The following is a 20,254-nucleotide window of genomic DNA, read 5'->3' on the forward strand; positions in this document are numbered from 1 at the left end:
AACGCAAATTATACTTAAAAAGCTGATATCTGACTTTAAGTGGCAAATGTAAATGTGCTATCATTTAAATATCAAATTTGATATCATGCAGATTTAAAAGGTGTAATTCTAAGAATAACTAAAACTTAAACTAAAACTAAAAAACTTAAATAAAAATTATACAACACAAACTGTGTAAAAAAAAAAAAAAAAAAAGCTAAGCTTGAAAGCTAAATCTGCACGTTGTATTGTCATTTAATTTGTCTAGCTGTTGCTGGTTAGATGGCAGTATAAGAGCGGCGTCTGAGTTCAGACTGGACTGTTAGCTCTCTCTGCAGTGACGAGTCAGTAATGCAGTGGTTTTTCAGGCAGAAGAACCCGACTCACAATTAAAAAAGACAGTTGACACAGAACATTTAGACTTTATTCACTTTTTATTTATGTACGTTCTGCATATTGGTCAAAATATTCCTACAACTTTTATATGTTTTTTTCCATTGCATTTGCTTAATGCCCTTAGTTGCAGTTTCCTTTTTTGTCTATTCTTAGAGCTTTTTGTTGTAATTTGCTTGGAGTATTTTTAATGTATGCTTTGTCACAAACTTTTCACTGCTCTATAATTCTGTGTCTGCCCTGCACATGACAGCAAACCTCTTAACCTCGAATTTAAATCTATTTATTCACTATTAGTGTCACTTGTCAATTCACTTGTCAACTGAGTGTCGCTGTGCTTAAAGAGATCACCAGCACACTTAGACAAAGCAGGTCAGTTTTTGATGAACCAGATGACAGAACTAGGAGGTGAACTCATCTCGTTTTAATTAAATGTTTTTATGTGTGGCCCTTTGGCTGTACAAGAAAAAAAAAACTAGATTACTCTATTTCAAACTCTTTATATCAAGCTAAGGACTGAAAAAACACTAATATGATGTCCATGAGACAACAAAACTATGTGTTGGGGACTGTGTAATGGTTAACCTTAATAAGGACGCCATCTCTAGTCAGATATGATTGCTTTCTCAGCAGGTCATTGAGATTGCAGCTTATTGTTATGACTAATATCATGGAGGAGTGATAACATGGAAAAGAAATCACATAATAATGTATGGAAAAGTACTACAGTAAAACCCCACGGAGAGCAAACAAATCAGAAGGGAATAACATGAGGATGATTCTCATGTTAAAACAGGAAGTTTTTCTTTTGAATCAGTGGTTAAATGAAGCATTTCCATCTGAGGGACTTGTCGTTCCTGGGAATACGTTTGCCGTTTTATCCGACTCTGGATGTGAAAGCAGGTACATGACTAGCGGGGCAACTAAACACATCAAAGCCATGATTGTACACGACAGCCTGTGTGTTCTGCATGATGGCAGATCACCAGCCGAGTGATCAGAATCAAAACCACCAGGCACTTGAACAGTTTTTTCCCCCAGGCCGCCGCCCTCTGAAATAAAGGCATCTCAGCTCCGCCGCTCTAAAGACACTCAAAGAATAGGTCATTATAATTTTCATTCCTGCCATCCTGTAAATACCTCTGGTCATTGTACATATATTTTTTTACTTACTTATTATATTTTTTCAAGTTTTATTTCCATTTTTTTATTTTATTGTTCAGTGGTGCTGTTTTTAACAGATTAAATTCCTGTGTATATTTGGCGAAATAAAGCGCTTTCAGATTAAAGGTTGTGTAATCACAAACAATGAACACAGAAAACTGCTGTACACTTGATGAATGATGATCCACAAACATCTCCTGGGCCCGGTTTTTCAAAAGTAATCCGCTCGGATTTTGGATTGGATCAAATCATGAAAATGGGTTTTTCAAAAGACAAAACGGATTACGTAATCGGATTAGATCACGTAATCCAATCCTGGTTTTGATCTGGATCAAACCTTCAGTTTGGGCTTTTCAAAACTTTTTAGTAGGATTGGGATCACTTTGATCCAAAAAATCGGGATTAAACTGATCCCATCAGAAGGGTGGATTCAGCATAGATTTCAGGCCCAAAATGTAATGAAACTTTAAAATTGTATCAAATAACACTATATTTGGATCATGCAGTATAGCCTACAAGATATCCTATTTATTCATAAGGTTTTAATTTGATTTGTTCATCCGTCAGGCTACAGTGATTAGGTAGGTTATAACGTATTCAGCCTTTTATAGGCCTACAGCAAAGTAGAAAGAGTTTGGCCTCATAAAATAATCCCCCAAACAGCTGTCAATATTGACCACAAATAATATATATAATTCTGTCACTAATTATAATATTATAATTAATCACAATCAAAAATATTTTTGTTTTGTTTTTAGATGATTTTTTAGTGATGCATGCAATGATAAAACAGAATAACAAAGCGATGGCAATGGCATCACTGGTTTTTGAAATCCAAAACAAATCCAAATCAGAAATAGTGTCACACTGGCTATTCTACTTGTTGCTCTTTACATATCTATAGTTCTACATTGTATTTCCTACCCTATTTGAGCACTGGTTATCCAGATTTGGTGATCCTGAAAAGTTTCTATCCGGATCAGATTGATCCAATCCGATGTTGCTTTGAAAAACCGGCTCAAAAGTAAGATGGATTACGTGATCCTGGATAGCAAAAAAAAGGGTTACTAAATCCGGATCAATTTGATCCGGATTAAACCTTTTGAAAAACCGGGCCCAGGGAAACAGATCGAGTGTGATCCCGCCTCAGTGTGCAAACGTAGGAGGAGAAAGGTGCATTATTTCTGTGAGTGTGTGATTGGATCTGCATCCCGTAGTTCCTATGACACTCAGGCCTGGCTGGAGTCTACGGGCCACCAGCTCCGGAGACTCGTTTGCGTGTTCCTCTTTTACCTTTGGGGGTTTCTGCTCCGGTCCACGTCTGACCTTTGACCTCTCATCCAGTCAAGCTTCTGATGATGTCATGTGGCTACTGGTCACATCAGTCATGGCTTGTTTACAGCCACGGGGATCCATATTTTAACACTTTTTTGAACACTTTAAATTAATTAAAACAGTTATACAATGTGTGATTTTTAAAGCCCTCGCCTCTCTGACAGTCTGCGATATTTTCATCATTAAAGGCAACCGCATTTTTGCTTTAGCTGATTTTCAGAAACAGCGTTTAATGACGAGCAAAGAGGATTCATAAATCTAGACCAGTGTTTTTAAATGTTTGAGCCTTTAATTGTTCTATAGGTTCAAGGCGCCACCGGCTGGTGGGACAAGACATGGCAGGTAAAGGAATGTGAAACTGAATCACCTTTTTTTATTTTTTTATTTTATTGCAAATATTAATGAATTGTCATTCAAGTGTTCAGAAGACTTTAAGACTTTAAGAATATTTTTTTTTAAAGAAATGTGAACCATGACCCACTCAAGCGTTAACACAAAGCATATTTGTTGGTCCAACCTTTCCAAAGCCAACCCGACGAAGACAATGAAAACATCTTTATTTTACTGGAATAACATTTCAGTCTCTCTGTCTTTTGTTTTTCTTTCATGAACAAATGCACCCCCAAGTTCTGATATTGTGATATCTAAAATAGTGCACGCTGACCTCTCTAAGACTCCCACATCAGACAAAAAAAAAAATCCTCTCTGCTTGCAGCTTGAAGTGCACATAAATCTTACTTGGAAACTAACTACAATAAGACGCTCTTCCTAGTAAATGTACAAGCTGCACCCAACTGATTCAGAAAGGATTAATAAATAAATCACTTCTACTGTTGATAACCGGGTTCTGACCTACCTTTGTTTATGTTTGTGTGCGCTGAATTGTATACCCGGGACAACCCGGAGTTGGCTCTCAATATGAACATGCTCCTATTAGTGCAACAGCAGATTGACTATCAATAAGAAGTTTATTCCATCCGTGTCCCGCATAAGACCCATAATAGGATCTCATGACAGGAGTAATGTGCTCAGTTTTCCTGGTTCTCGCTAGAACTTTGGCTGCAGCGTTCTGGTTTAGTTGTCTAATCGTTTTTTGGGGGGTGTAGTGGCTACTGTCTCCTACAACTAAATCAAAATGTTGGCTCTTAATTCTGTCCTGAGGCTGATTCTGAATCTATCTGAAGCTGGTAAAAACCTTCCCCGGTGCCAGCGGACTTCCAACTATGCTCTAATCAATGAAGTAACATCAGCTGTGCCCAAATTGTCCACCAACTTTCAAAATAAAAACATATAGCTGCAACTCAAATAGACTGAAACAATAAGACTGACTGAACTAATTATGCAAAACAAACACAAAGACAATGAAAATACAACATAGCAAAAACACATAACTGAATAGATCCCACATGGTTGGGAAGACCTGCCAGAGGAGCGTCACAGTAGTCGTGTCTGCTGGAGATAACTTCATCCATGTCTTCAGACCTGATATCTGTTTGAGGTGATTAAAAAGTTCAGTGGCTACTGAAGATTAAGTCTGAGTCCATTTACACTCCATGATTTCTAACCTTTGCTTTTTATCTTGAGCCCTCTTGAGGACCCCCTTTATTTTACCAAATAAAACAATAACAATAAATGTGATTATAAATAGACTTCCTGGTTGAAATCTGAGAATAACTTAGAAAGACATGGACCTGCAACAATGGGCACCGTAGACGGGGATGACTTAGGCCCTGTCCCAATACTCCCACTACCCCTAGTTTTCAGCCCTACCCCTAAATTTTGCGCGTTCCCGTGAGGGTAGTGGTGTCCCAATTCCTCTTTTCACCTAGGGGTAGTGAAGAAAACGAGTGTAGTGGCTATGAATCTGGCCCTACGGATCGAGGGTTTTCGGATGCTGACTAGCTGAACTAGGGCCAGAAAAATTTCCCAGAAGGCTTTTCGTTGTCATTTGCGAACTGAATAAAAAAAACAAACATGGCGGACATTTCTTATTTTTTAGTGAATAAAATCAATATTTTGAGTTAGTTTCTGCATAAAAATGCATTTTGATTACATTTTTAGTGAGAAATATATATTTTACTTTCATAATATTCACTCAGTGAATGTACATAATCACTCGTTTGCCCGTTGTTGCGAAGTCTTTTTCAAACCTCGCCAGAATAAAAGCTGATTTATGGTTCCGCGTTACACCAACGCAGAACCTACGGCATAGGTTACACGGCGACGTGCGGCATACGCCGTACCCTACGCCGTAGGCTCTGCGTTGATTTAACGCGGAACCATAAATGAACTCCCTTCCTAAATTATTTATTTCAACCAGCTGTAATTCTCCACAGAGCTGCAGGTTTCTCCCCGAGACGACGGCGCAGGTTGACCTGGCGATCACGTCTGTACGTGAGCTGCTGCTGCTGCGCCCCGGACCGGCGGCTCTTATCATCGCCGAAAACATCAGATCAAATTTCTTAACAGGCGTTATTTGGATAAACTGAGCCCAGGTTGGGGATCTTAACGGTTACTTTTACGCCTGAAAAAATACTTAATAAAGTGGCATATTAACAGCGCTACAGCTGAAATTAAAACAGCTTTTGGCTCTCAGCTTCCTGATTTTAGGGCTGAAAGTAGGGGTAGGGGGAGTATTGGGACAGGGCCCTGGGAAGATTTCAAGTGCCCTAAAATCTGTGGCTTCTTTTTTAGGGCTAGTGGTAGAAAGTAGGGCTAGTGGAAGAAAGTAGGGGGTGTATTGGGATTGGCCCTTACTTTCAGTCTCTGTGGGACTGAAAACAAAAACAAAAACAAACTCTCGATATCTGTTGGTCAGCTGCATCCCTGTGCAACTCGGATGCATTAAACGTGATGGATCAAAAACGGTGTAATGGTTAACCCTGATTATCCCTGTATCTCAGGTGTGATTGCTTTTGCAGGAGGTCAGGGATCATGAGCCACGTCGGGGAGGAGGAGCGAAATACAGGACTCATCTATGAGTATATATGGAAAACTACTACAGTATCATCCCCAAGGGCAAACAAACTGCAAGGGAACAACAACAACATGACATGTTATAATGGGAAATATTTCCCCAAAAGTCCTGCTGTTACAATATGTGTTGAAATGGAGTGAGAGCAGGGACCGCCACGTCTGAAGCATTTCCCAACAGTTTTCGCTGTTGGCCTGATAGTCATGTATCCGGCCTCACAGCTGGATTTACGGGCAGAAACTGACAAAAATGATGGATTCAAGTGATTTATCTCGCTGTTGAACCAATACAAGTATCACGTTGCTGCATGAGATGTAGTGATCCCCGCTGTCAGTTCATTTCAACACGGATCGGGTTGTAATGGACTTTCATCACACTGGGTCGGCTGAAATGTGACCGTGGATAAAGTGGAACACTGGAAAATTCCACGGTAACCGTGGAGATATGGTGCAAAATCTTCTTCTATTTCTTTTTTAATCATCACGCCATAAAAACTCTTGGCATTTATTTGTATCATTTATTTGTAGCTTTTGATTTTACAAGTAGATTGCCCTGCAGTTCACACAGATATCTAAGATAAAGTCTTCATTTTATTTATTACATTTTACAGTTTCTCTTTCTGTGGCACTTTTCTTCTCCATGCTTTTAAAATTACACATATTCTGTTTAATTTCCGTGCATGTATGTGTGTTTCCCCTCCTTTTTGTGCAGGAGTCATCTCCTCAAGAACACGATTACAAAAACACAGTTGCAAAGTGTAGGTGTCCTTCAAGCCGAGGGACACCCCAGGACGGCTGGCTGCTGGTATTTTATTTACCAAAAGCAAATGGGACAATATGGACAATGAAAGAGACAACATAATCATAACAGTGACTTCCATTTCTTTCTAATGTAGTATGAACCCAGTACCAATAATGTTTCTCTCTAATGAGCTTAATTTAGTTGTTAGTACACAAACACTTTTGCATCATAAATTTGCATCATGTAAAAACTCTTGTAAATATTCAAGTTTAGTTTATGTCATTTTAAATTGTGGACTGTTTATTTTATTTAATTTCATTTGTGCTGTATGTCGAACATATATCTGACAATAAAGCTTCAAACTTGGGACAGTAAAGGTTTTACCACTTTGCATTGTTGCCCTTCCTTCCCTCAAAGGTATTGAAATTGTGAAAAATTGCAAACACATTTTAAGGTTCACAACAGAACATAGTCGTTGTTGTAACATATCTAAATTCTCCACATATTTCCAAATGGAAGCAGGATTGTGGGTCAGTCCTGAGCTGTTCCTCATCAGTGATGTCTGATGGTCAGATTAACTCCACCTCTAGACAAGAACAACATCGAACTTCTCTTTTGGTGCACAGTAAAGTTTAAGTGAGTGAAACTCCGTTTTCCAGAACTTGACACAGTCCTTGCCCATGTTTGAGGGATGATCTTGTAACTGTAGCGTCAGAGGGATCTGAGATCATGGGAGACCAGCCTGGGCTTGTTTCCTTTCTCTTCACGGGCTGCGATTCCTCTAAAATATTAACTGCAGAAGGACAATTACCGGTAGGTGAATCCCCATTTCAGTGATTTCTTGGATGTCTTCTGCCTAATTTTTTGCTCCTCAAAGCCAAAAGGAATGCTGTTTTTATGCCCCGTCACCTGTTGACATCATCTGTTTGAAACGATATCATCATCTTTTCTTTCACTTAGAACTAAGCTGCCCTCACTTGTGTTGGAGGCCTGAAATAAATTTAATAGATCCAACAAACATAAAGGCCCAATCTCAATACTCCCCCTTCTTTTCTCCACTCCCCCTTCTTTTCTTCCCTAAGACCTAAAAAAGAAGGGGGAGATTTTAGGGCACTTGAGATCTAGGGCACTTGGCCCAGGTGCCTGTCCCATTTCTCCTACTCCCCCTCGTTTTCATCCCTAACCTGATCAGGAAGCTGAGAGCCAAAAGCTGTTTTAATTTCAGCTGCAGCACTGTTAATATGGCACTTTATTAAGTTTTAATATTTTTTCAGGCATAAAGGTAACCTTAAGATCCGCAACCGGGGCTCAGTTTATCCAAATAACGCCTGTTAAGAAATTTGACCCGATATTTTCGGAGATGAGAAGAGCCGCCGCCCCCGGGGAGCAGCCTCAGCTCACAGCCCGAGAAGAGACGTGTCCGCCGGGTCAAGCTGCTGCGTCGTCCCGGGAGAGAAACCTGCAGCTCTGTTGAGAATTACGCTGGCTGAAATAAATCATTTAGGAAGATGTTGGTTTAATAGATGAAATCTAACAGTTGTAGCTACGCCTGTTAAGAAATTTGCTCCGAAATTTAGAGATTTCTGTCTGCCGGCTCCGGAGTTTAGGTCCACGTTAAATAGACGCAGCCTATGGCGTAGCTTACGTAACCTACGGCGTAGCTTACGTAACCTACGGCGTCGCTTACGTAACCTACGGCGTCGCTTACGTAACCTACGGCGTCGCTTACGTAACCTACGGCGTCGCTTACGTAGGTTACGTAACCATATTCCGGCGCGATCTTAGCGAACAACTGACAAAAAAGGGATTATGTACATTCACTGAGTGAATATTATGAAAGTAAAATATTGGTTTGCGCCGAGAAATGTAATCAAAATGCATTTTTATGCAGAAACTAACTCAAAATATTGATTTTATTCCCAAAAAAATAAGAAATGTCCGCCATGTTTTTTTTTTTGATTCAGTCCGCAAATGACGACGAAAAGCATTCTGGGAAATTTTCATACCCCCTCGCTCGCCAAGTCAGCATCTGAAATCCCTCGATTTGAAGGGGCTATTCTCAGCCCTAGCCCTCGTTATGCCCCCTCCCCCTAGGTGAAAAGAGGAATTGGGACACCCCTACCTTCACGGGAACGCGCAAAAGTTAGGGTTAGTGAAGAAAACGAGGGCGAGGGGGAGTATTGGGACGCAGCCAAAGTGTCTATAAAATGGTTTTATATTGTAATTTTCCAACTTTTATTTCCCTGGGTTGGGCTTATAAAACATGAAAACATTGATTTGTTGCTTTACAGAACAAGAGGGAAAAGCAGTGTTTTGTTGGTCTTGAGGAAATAAATATGAATGTTTGATCAAAACGACCTCCAGAATGTGCTGCTTTCTACCGCCATCTAGAGACAGAAGTTGGTAACTGCTGCAGAAAGAAACTTTAATTTTATTCCCTCTGTGGGCAGATGAAGAGTTACAGATAACTCACCTCCACGTCAGTCTTTAATAAACCAAGATGGTCCTCAGAAGATTAATTTCCTGTGTTTGCATGGATGTTTGTGAAAGTGTCTGTGCTTCATTGACCTCCAGCTCTCCTTTTTCTTTATCAGGCGAAGGATATATCAGCTCTTTTGTTTTCTTGATAGTTTCAAGGTTCATGTGACCTTCTCACAGAAACTCAAACCCTCAGACTAAACAAAATAAGAGCTGTTATGTAAAAGTGAATGAGTAAGTTTTCAGCTGCAGTGATCCGTTTTACTCAGCTCTCAGTTAAAGCAGCACAATGTAACTTATCCACCTTAATATAATATTTCCAGAGTCATTGTGATGGTACATCAACTTACAACAGGTTTAATGAACCTCTGTCATGGTCTGAAGGGGTCTGTATCACCTTCACTGGCACTATGTAACTTGGAGGAGCATGGTAGGAACCCTTCCACACTACTGGTAAAGCACTACCGCTTTTGTCCAAAGGAGCCGACAAACTCAACAAAAGCTGAAAGTTACGTTGTGCTGCTTTAAAGAGGACGTTTCATTCTGCAACTTTAAAAACACGGAAAAAAGACTAATACAAATTATCTTTACCCTTTAAGAAACAAAATTACTACCTGTTCAGAGCTCAACTTGATGAATCAAAGCACTGACCATCCATCCATCCATCCATCCATCCATCCATCCATCCATCCATCCATCCATCCATCCATCCATCCATCCATCCATCCATCCATCCATCCATCCATCCATCCATCCATCCATCCATCCATCCATCCATCCATCCATCCATCCATCCATCCATCCATCCATCCATCACTTATTCCACCACCCTGTATGTAACTCTCTTCGGCTGAAAGGCAGAGGTACTTACAAAACATTATCTTATTATACTTTTTTTCTTTCATTTTCATGTTCTTCTGGTAAATTATGTTAATAATTGTTTGTTCTGATTGAAATTTATTTGAAAATGAATGTGACTGTCAGGGTTTCTGGTAAAATTATGTTTCATTAAAACCCAAGTATGAATCTTTTATTTGCACAAATCTACATTTTGAAGCATTTGCAGACTTCTCCACATTCATTTAATGTGTTTTTTTTTTATAAAAGTTCGGATCAGATCATCTGATCTAAAGACTTCTACCTCAAATACATTAAGGAGAACTCAACTGTCTGAACTACAGTGGCATGTATGTTGTCGCGTTTAAGTAAGTAAGTAAGTATTTTAAAAATATACATATCTAAAATATGAAACAAGCTAATCATAAGTGGAATATTTAATGAATGAACAACACAGGTCTTCAGTCAGCAAAACAAAGCTGGTTGTGTTTAGAAACCAGAGTGAGAGAAATAATAAATGCTGGCTAAACTAAAAAATACAAACATTTCACAGGAGATTAACAAAATAAAAGCATTTTTACTAAGTGATCTGGGTTTGGGATTGGTGGCATAAAAAAAGGGTTGTATTTAAAGAAACTGGACAGCTTCACACCGCCATCACCTGACTTTGACAGCTCGTAGTTTGTGATAGAATATTTTGGATTAAAGATGCTCTCCCTCTTCTGACCACATGGGGGCGCATGGAGCCACTGACAGTGATACTGAGCTGATGATCAATCACTTTGTACTTCTGAAGGCGCACTTTGTTTTTATTTATCTGTTATTTATCTATTATTACCTGTTATTTATCTATTTCGATATCTATTTATTTATGTAATTATTCATTCATTTAAATTATGCAAATGTGTGGGTGAGCTGATATTTACATGACAGTGAGACCAACATGAACATGGTTATGATAGAAAGATACAAATAAATATAAGTGCAATTAAAGGATAATTCTACCATCACTACTACCATCATCACTATTACTACTACTACTACTACTACTACTAATAATAATAATAATATTAAAACATCTGCTTTTACTACTGCCACTGCTACCACCACTACTACCACCATACAATCAACAATAATGTAATTATGTCAAGAAGAAGAGGAAAAGAAAGAAAAAATGGGCTGAATTATGCAAAAACTGATTTGGTGGGACTCTTCATTGCTTTACTGATTACTGGACTGATGAGAGTAATTTAGGATTTTTTTTCCAAATGTCATTAAAACCTGATTATTTAAAGGCTGGGACACACCGACCCGAAGGCCGGCCGTCGGCAGAAAGGCAGTCGGACTGAAAGTTGTCTCCCCGAGTTAGTCAAAAAAATACTCCAGTACACACCAACCTGATGCCGACTACCACATACGTTCTACGAGTTTGCAAAGCGTAATACGTCCACATAATGGCTGGTGGCGCTAATCTGTGATGTTGCACAAAAACAGAAGGAAAAAAGAACCACCGGAAATCACGGATTGCTCTGGTCTCGAGTTCTGAACTAAGCACAGTTTTTTCATGTCTGAAACAAGTCAAGAAGGATCAAAAATAAGACGGCTAAAAATGAAAATATAATACAATCAAACACAGCCAAATTCAAACCGACGTCATGATAGTGTAGTTTAGCGTTTTTGCCACCGCTGTTTAGCTAGCAAGTTTACCATCATTATGGTTAAGTCTGATTAGCTAGTCAATGGCTAGCACTCCCTCAATCGAAATGAGCACCGACGGACGACAACATGGGACACACCAACCAGACCTCGCCCAACGGTGCCCGACAGCCGATTATCGGGTCGGTGTGTCCCGGGCGGCCTTAAGGTACACTTTCTCATGTCTTAGCTTTTTTTGTGACTTGTTGGTCAGAAAGGGTGTTACTACAAAGAGTGGGTTTAATTTAGAGTTAAATGTTTAATGATAAAAATTGAAATAAGTAATCAGCACATGCATAGAATTATTCTTTTTTTGTGATCAAATGTTTTTATTTGTTTTTCATGATTTTCTTATCAACGGTTGCATCCACAATGATGTTAAACAAGCATTAAAACATATTCTCAGCCCCTTCCAAACCCACCCCTTGGACCTAAGCATTCGATGTAAAAATGAAAAAATAAATAAATAAATTGATAATGCAGAAAAAACAGATACTACAAAGATAATAGAACAAAGGACAAAATAAAACAAAGGCAAAACATAATAATATCAAAAAATGGACAAGGATAGCTGCACCAAGGTAATCTATGTCAATTTTAAATACATATTTCAAGTTTGGCCTTAATTTTATCTGCTGCCATAAACCAAAATAAAATATTTTGTTGTTTTGCATTATGGATTCGGGCTGTATTGAATTATTCTAAAGGTTTATTACAGACGTGACAGTTTTGTACATGATTATTATATTAAATGCAGTTACACCAACTTCGCGTGAATTCACAGAGATCGAATGACTATGACTCAAGAAGTTTTTGTTTCCACCAGCAGAGAGCATCAAATCTTTACACCTGAACAAATGCATAATTTGAATAAAAGCAAAGATGAATAAGATTAAGACAACAGCGATGCGGCTGTTTTGTCAAATAGTGTGGCAACAATAAACAATCGAACTTGGCAGCCCAAAAGCTCAACATTAGGAAAACGCTGCTTTCTGCAGCACGTTGCACCAAAGATACTCTATACAGTACAGTTATTACAATACAGTTTATTGAACGTCTCTGGTTGCACTCAGAAAACCCCTCAGACGACATGAGTAGATCAAGCACGCTGCAGGCGCATGGTTTGAATTGCTCTGTGCAAACACCTGTTGGGAAACAATCATCCATCTGAAGTACATCCACATTTTGTACTTTAGCACCAAATGTCCTAAAACATCTAAAAAACAGGGACCCCCCCCCACACACACACACATCACCGACTCTATCAGAGGAACATCAGAGGGAGAAAGCCGTCTATAAACCCCCGACTGTCATCCCTTGCTATTTCCCTTTCTCACTTGCTGTTTTATTTTTAGCCTTGAAACAACTGGTCGCCTAAAAATGGGCCTGTCCCGCGTGGGTCGGAGAAGAGGAGTGCTGCTATGTATGGTAACCGCCCCCGCCACCTCACAGGCCAGACCCTGCTCCTCTTTCGCCTTTGTGTCTGCTGAGCGAAGGGGTGAAGGAGTGATCGCAGAGGGACAGGAGGAGCATCTGAAGAAGCTGTGGGATTTCCTTGGGGATGCCTGAGGACCTCCACTGACAGGTGACCTCTCCAGTTGTCCGGATTCATTCGGTGAATCTAAATCTCACCCCCCCTGGAGTTGTGGTGGTAGCTGCAGACCATGTTCTCCCTGTGGCTGTTCCTGCTGCCCTGCCTGAGCCTCGTCACCCCGGTGCCGGCTGAGAAGGGCCTGGAGTTCCCCCAGTATGACGGCAAGGACCGGGTTATCGACATCAACGACAAGAACTACAAGAAAGCTTTGAAGAAACACAGCATGCTCTGCCTGTTCTACCATGACCCCGTCCCAGAGAGCAAGGAGCTGCTGAAACAATTCCAGATGACCGAGTTGGTGATCGAGGTAAAGTATGAGCAGGAGGAAGAGAAAACCATGCACCAAACAGGGCGAGATTAAAAAGAAATATCAGAAGGAGAAATGCAGGAAGAGATTCGTCGTTGAGGTAAATACAGGGGACAAAAGACAAATAAAATGCTCAATTGAGTATAGAATCAACTATGTAGACACAAAACTCCAGTGTAAGGTGCATTTTAAAGTTTAATGGCATCAAATTCTTCAAGGTCAGAGTGAATGTGCACAGTTGTCCCGTGAGATTCAGCACCGCGACTTAAGGTTATGTTAGCCGTATTGAATGTGCGCCTCCATCCCATAAATACACGAGGCGCGCGTCTTTCCTACGCTTGGGGAAACAAGCTATGTATATTATGCTTTTTGCTCTGAAGGGCACGACCACCTTCTCCCCCGCGGTGGACAGAAATAAGACGCCATGCAGGACGTTTTGTATTCGGGTCCAGCTGCAGCCTCAATGAAAGATGAAATGAATCCCTCAGTTTGAATGCATTTCACGGCCTGTGCTCATGTTACACACGGCCGAGGGCGAGGGCCTCGGTGACCTGCTGAAGGTGATCCGAGCACCGGAGGGCAGGCAGGAAGCCGGCTCCACTGGCTTTACGCACCACAGGTGGGAAAATGTGTCAGAACCTGATCAATTCACTCTGCACGAGGACGTGTCGGCTGATCGACAAATGAACGGTGCAACATTTCACCTAATTATGGGTCCTATCACAGTATCTTGACCCGGTCTGCAGGAACGGCCGAGAGCAGAGGATAAGCAGCACTTTTAAGAAACAACGAAGGATGAAAATCAGAGATAGGACAAACCCGAAGGCCGTCTTCCGAGACAAGCCGGCGCTGGCGATGGCGAACAGCAACAACAACGTTCAGCATTGACACGATCGAGTCATCGTTCTGCAGATTAAACAATCAGTAAGGTCTCAGTCTGGCGTCAATCTTGAATTTGAACGTCAGCTCAGATGAAGCAGATGTCTGCTGGAGACGTGGAGGCGACCAATCAGAGCAGATGGGGCTTCCCAGACAGATGTGGACTGTTTTTTTTACAGACAACATGTAGATATGAAAGAAAAGATCGCTCCACTAGCTTTGAGCTTTGAGGAAAGAGTTTGAACCTGGATGATACATGACATAGTAATTAATAATACAGAAGGAGCATGTAGAGAGAAACCAGTGCTGTTCTCATGACAACACCATGCTGGTTACAAAATATGTCATAATATTTAGATTAAATGCAAAATACTTTGGAGGCCAACATCCATGTCTTTATTTTTATGCTTTACAATAATTTCTCCATTAATTTTTATTGTCTCTGAATGAGCATTTGATGTTTTATATATATATATATATATATATATATATATATATATATATATATATATATATATATATATATATATATATATATATATATATATATATATATATGGATACTTTATTAATCCTGAAGGAAATTTAGGATATTACAAGACATAAGATATGGTTCATGATGGGAAATGATTAAATTGTCACAAAACTGTCACATTAGCCTGTTTACACTTACATATAAAATATATTATATATAATTGTAGCCTTTAAACTTTCTTTTTTCTAATATACATTTTGCATGTTTCACAGTAAATCTGTTTGCTTTTTGTCTTTTTAAATGAATTTTCCATCCCAAACTGGGGACCAACTTTTTACTGCGTGATACTTTTAGCTTCACTATTTCCATATTGTGGCAGTAGAATTTAACACATCTATTTTACTGTACTTCACGCAACAATTGCCAGAACATTTATTTACAGTAAAGTCATAGTTTGGTTATATTTAGCTCAAAGAGCCGGGGTGATTATGTAAGCGTGTCTTTGCGTGCCTGAGCAGCTCCGACACTTTCCCGTCCCAGCGCCAGCTTTGCTGCTGGAGTCAAACTTTTAAGTTTTTAAGTTTAAGTTTTTTAAGACTCAAACCTTCACCATGTGTCTTTGCTTCAGCTCGTCGCTCAGGTGATGGAGGAGAAGGATATTGGCTTCGGACTAGTCGACTCCCACAAAGACTCAAAGGTGGCAAAGAAACTAGGCGAGTATCTTTACAGGCCTCCCTTTTTTTATTGAGCTTTTATTTTGATAGAGGTGAAGTAATGTGTCTTTTGTTTGGACCCCAGGCTTGGAGGAGCAGGGAAGCCTCTATGTGTTCAAGGACGACAGGGTGATTGAATTTGACGGCCTGCTCTCTGCAAACACCCTGGTGGAGTTCTTGTTGGATGTGAGTGGACTTGATTCGGCGCAGATTCCCAGCTGTCGGCTGTGATAAGCAACTTTCTTGCTGACACCCCAAGCTTATTTCCTCTTTTGTTTTTAGCTCATGGAGGAGCCGGTGGAGATCATAGAAAATGCTCTGGAGCTGAGAGCCTTCGACAGACTGGAGGAAGACATCCGTCTGATCGCTTACTTCAAGAGTGGAAACTCAGAGCGTGAGCGCTTTTGCTTGTAAAACCTATATTTATTAATATCAGGGTCAATGTTCAGATACGCTGTCTTACCCAAGGACACTTTGACACATGCCAGGAGTGGGGAGGTCACGGAAAACCTTGCAGTTGGAGCTTCTTGACCATGCATGACAGAGAGCCTCTCTCAGCCTCGTTAGATGCGCCTGTAACAGACTTCTGAGCCGATTTTATCGGCTTCATCTCCATGGATTTACAGATCCACTTTCACCATTCCTCCACACACAGCTGCAGCAGGCTGCACACATGCTGCAGGGAGACTTTAGTCTCAGCCAGGAGCTGCAGCCCCTCTGACCATCTGTGGGAGTCTTACGCTGAGGTCAAAGCTGAGCTATTTCCGCTTCTTGATGTGCAAATGTCAACAATGCAACGGACAAATACGTTTTTGTTTCTTCTTGTTCCAATACATGCCCGACGTTACTAACTGTTCCTCTTTCTGCTTCATATTTCCAGATTTTGAAGCATTTAAAGAAGCTGCAGAGCAGTTTCAGCCCTACATTAAATTCTACGCCACATTCGAGAAGTCTGTAAGTTAAGAACAAAAAAACTTAAAAGGTTACACCGATACAGTTACACGCTTAACGAGACGTGTCTCTACACCTTCAGGTGGCCAAGGAGTTGACTCTTAAGATGAATGGGGTGGACTTCTACGAGCCCTTCATGGAGGAGCCCGTCAACATCCCGGGGAAGCCTCTCTCTGAGGAGAAGCTGGTGGACTTTATCACCAAACACAGACGGTAAATAAAGATCGCCTCCACCAGATCTGCATCTCTCTCACTTTTAATGTAACTTACAGTGATGTGTTTTGCTTCCTGGCAGACCGACCCTGCGAAAGCTGCGTGCAGAAGATATGTTTGAGACCTGGGTCAGCGACTTACAAACATACATAACTTTCATTTTACTTAGTTTTTTATTTTATTTACATAGTTAAATAGTTTTCCTTTCTGCTCAGGAGGATGATATGGAGGGCATTCACATCGTGGCCTTTGCAGAGGAGGAGGACCCCGGTAAGAAGTGTTTTATACTGGATTTCTAGCACTTTAACTATAAACTGTGGATATTTGCATGGTTTCTGCAGAAACCTATTTAATCTGATGATCAAAAAAGTAAAGAAAGTGACAGCTCTGATGATAAGAGATATAACAGGATAAATTATAATAATGCAAATGATTTGCCTGTTCAAAATAAACACTTGCAGTTTGCAAGGAGGCTTGTTTCACAACTCAAAGCTTCTTGTTCCGAAGCTTCTGCTGGAGGACCCGAGGGAGATTCTTGTTTATTTAGTTTGTTACAGAAATAGACCAGCAGAAGCTTTTAGTCACAGCAAATTAGTTCAAATCTCACATTTAAATGCATTTCTTAATTGAATTTTTATCTAAGCCGTCCAATTCAATCTTCTTGCAAATTAAAGAGTTACTATGAGAGTTTGGAGTGATCATTTTTATTGGTTTAACAATATAAATATATTTTTTGTTACTATAAAGTATTGTGAAATCACGTTTTTGAGAAAAAGGACTTTTCCGGCCATGCCATGAGGCATGTTTTTTCAAATGTTTTTTTTTTTTTTTAATAAATGGTTGATTTACAAATCATCTCACCTACTGAGCAGAAAAAGAGGATGATTTAAAACAATTAGGAAAGAAAGCTAGGAAACATTCTGTCACTGCAGTCTGATAAAACACCAACTGGGATTGTTTTTCTGTGAACCTGGGTCTTCCAGATGGCTATGAGTTCTTGGAGATCCTGAAGGAAGTAGCCAGAGATAAAACTCACAATTCTGACCTCAGCATCATCTGGATCGACCCAGATGACTTCCCACTGGTGAGTTTGAGCGTGTTTTTTTTTTTTTTTTAACAATTTGGTACAGATTTAAAATCATTTTTTTTAGAGCTGATTCAGGTTGTTTAAATGTATGTTTTCCTGTCCCTCTGTAGCTGATCCCGTACTGGGAGAAGACCTTCAAGGTGGACCTGTTCAGACCACAGATCGGAGTCATCAATGTCACAGATGTAAGTGACAAGCCCAGTTTGATGCTGCCATGACAGTTTTTCCTGATTTACATTGGACTTACTCTGTGTGTGTGTGTGAAGGCTGACAGTGTGTGGATGGAGATGGAAGATGAGGAAGACCTGCCCACCGCTGAGGAGCTGGAGGAGTGGATCGAAGACGTGCTCTCTGGCAAAGTCAACACGGAAGACGATGATGGTGATGAAGAGGAGGATGATGACGATGATGATGATGATGATGATGATGAGGAAGATGATGATGAGGATGATAATGGGGAGGAAGATGATGATGATGATGATGATAACAACGTGGAGGATGATGACGATGATGACGATGATGATGATGATGATGACGACGATGACGACGATGATGACGATGATGACGATGATGAGTAAATCATAGCCTGAGTTGTAAATGTTACCTCGTCTTCAGTCAGTCTGACTTTATACCACAATAACGTTTCATAAAAAATTGTACTATAATTTACCTGCTGATGATCTTAAGGACATCTTCATATTTGAACTCCTTTAATGCCCTTTTTTGTGACGATGTAAATAAACCCGTGATGGGTTGTGGGTTGTGTGATTTAAGATTAAACATGTGCTGTTTACTTGAACGTCTGCAGCAGCTGTGCCAATCGACATTTAAACAGATATTACTGTTCATGAAAACGTGTTGATGTCAAGAGCACAGTCCAACAGTTGTGTAAAATAAAACTTGTATTAAAAACATTGTATAAAACAAACACAGTGCTTTTGAGATGTCTTAGCTGCTTAGAGTCCTGTCTTACATGGATGCATCACCATGGCAACAGTTTTATTTACTGCAATGAGCCTCAGTACCAAATGTAGCAAGAGGATCAACCATGACCACGTCACTACTGAATTTGTTTTTATATGATAAATTAAAAATGAATTACGTAGTAACACCGCTTCCGACCACACGGGGGCGCATGGATCAACTGTGTTGAAAGAACCACCGACAACACTGTGCTAATATTTAAAATAGTCACTAAGTTTGCTATTTTGAATGCATAAGTGTGTTCATGCCGACAATTCGGTTGTTATGCTGTGCACGGCTCGTACCAGAAACATAAAGCCAAGTGTTGACCCCTTGGACACTTCACACACACCTGGGGCACAAGCAGTGGGGCATTTGTTTGCTGTGGTTTTGGTTAAAAAGAGGACAACTGTCCATTTTTGATGCCAACAACGATACAGCTTTAATTTCCCCCTTCACACGTCACACCGGAAACTGGATTCATTTTGTTAGGATTTGTTTGCTCAAAAATGACATTATCTCGAAGCACAATGTCGTTTTTACACTGGAACAGCACAATTCACAGGTAAGAGTACTTTGTATATACTAAACTGTGTGTTAGTGTACTTGTGAAAGTATGAAATCTGAAACAAAGTTATGAATTTTCTTACGATACACTGCCTCCTTGTGGTCAGACATGGTATTACTACACAGATTTATACATATTTGGTTGTCAACACGTTTGTTTCAGGATCATTACTCGCTCCTTGAGTCTAATCATAAGATACTACATGTATCATCAACAGAAGACTTAAAAGGCAACCTAAGAGTCACTTTTTATTTATCATAATAACGCTTTTTCTTTTTTAAATGATCTGAATCAAATTTGATATGTGATTAATTTAATATGTGCTCACCGTTGACAGATCTAAAGGTCTCAAGTTTAACAAAGGAAGTGTTTATCAAATTTGGACTAAATTTACTTTGTGTTAAAAAAAATCCCTCAGCTGATAGTAAGATGAATAAATGTGTGTAAAACTATTTTACATCCAACTAATTAAGATACCAAGTGAAGTTACACCCATAATACCTCAATGAATTATCTGCAGTTGTCATCAAACTAGTAAAAAAGGATAAACCAGACTTTATAAAGGTAAAACTACCTTTTATGCTGCTGGAATATATAAGAGCCCTACAAGAAAATGACTTCATTGTAAAAGGTCAATACAAATATTTATTTTCTTCTTCTTTTTTTTAACAAACTTTGCCACAGTTGCTGTGATTTTACAGGTTTAGTTGTACAAAAGAGGACAGAGACCACCTGGAAGTCATAACTTGTCGGCTGCATCACATTTGGGAAATAAACCTTTCTTTTCTTCAAGTGCAGTGCTGACCACATCCTAAATAACGGAGCATATCTGAGGCACATGTTCAGTCAAGAAGAGAAGGGATTTATAACCACCAACAGTCCTAAACAGTCCTAAACGAAACTACACC

At 39.9% G+C, this 20,254-nt stretch overlaps 1 protein-coding gene across 1 annotated transcript; it reads left to right on the plus strand.

Moving 5' to 3' along the window:
- Positions 1-13,064: 13,064 nt before the first annotated feature.
- Positions 13,065-18,743, plus strand: LOC133445880 (calsequestrin-2-like). The gene is made up of 11 exons (XM_061723386.1): positions 13,065-13,497; positions 15,480-15,564; positions 15,650-15,750; positions 15,847-15,958; positions 16,445-16,518; positions 16,598-16,728; positions 16,811-16,856; positions 16,944-16,998; positions 17,712-17,812; positions 17,926-18,000; positions 18,082-18,743. Exons 1-11 carry the CDS (start codon positions 13,261-13,263, stop codon positions 18,391-18,393), a joined length of 1,329 nt encoding a protein of 442 aa, XP_061579370.1. The 5' UTR covers positions 13,065-13,260; the 3' UTR covers positions 18,394-18,743.
- The last annotated feature ends 1,511 nt before the right edge of the window (positions 18,744-20,254 follow it).

The sequence above is a fragment of the Cololabis saira genome, chromosome 6 (genome assembly GCF_033807715.1).
Source record: "Cololabis saira isolate AMF1-May2022 chromosome 6, fColSai1.1, whole genome shotgun sequence".
Classification (NCBI taxonomy): domain Eukaryota; kingdom Metazoa; phylum Chordata; class Actinopteri; order Beloniformes; family Belonidae; genus Cololabis; species Cololabis saira.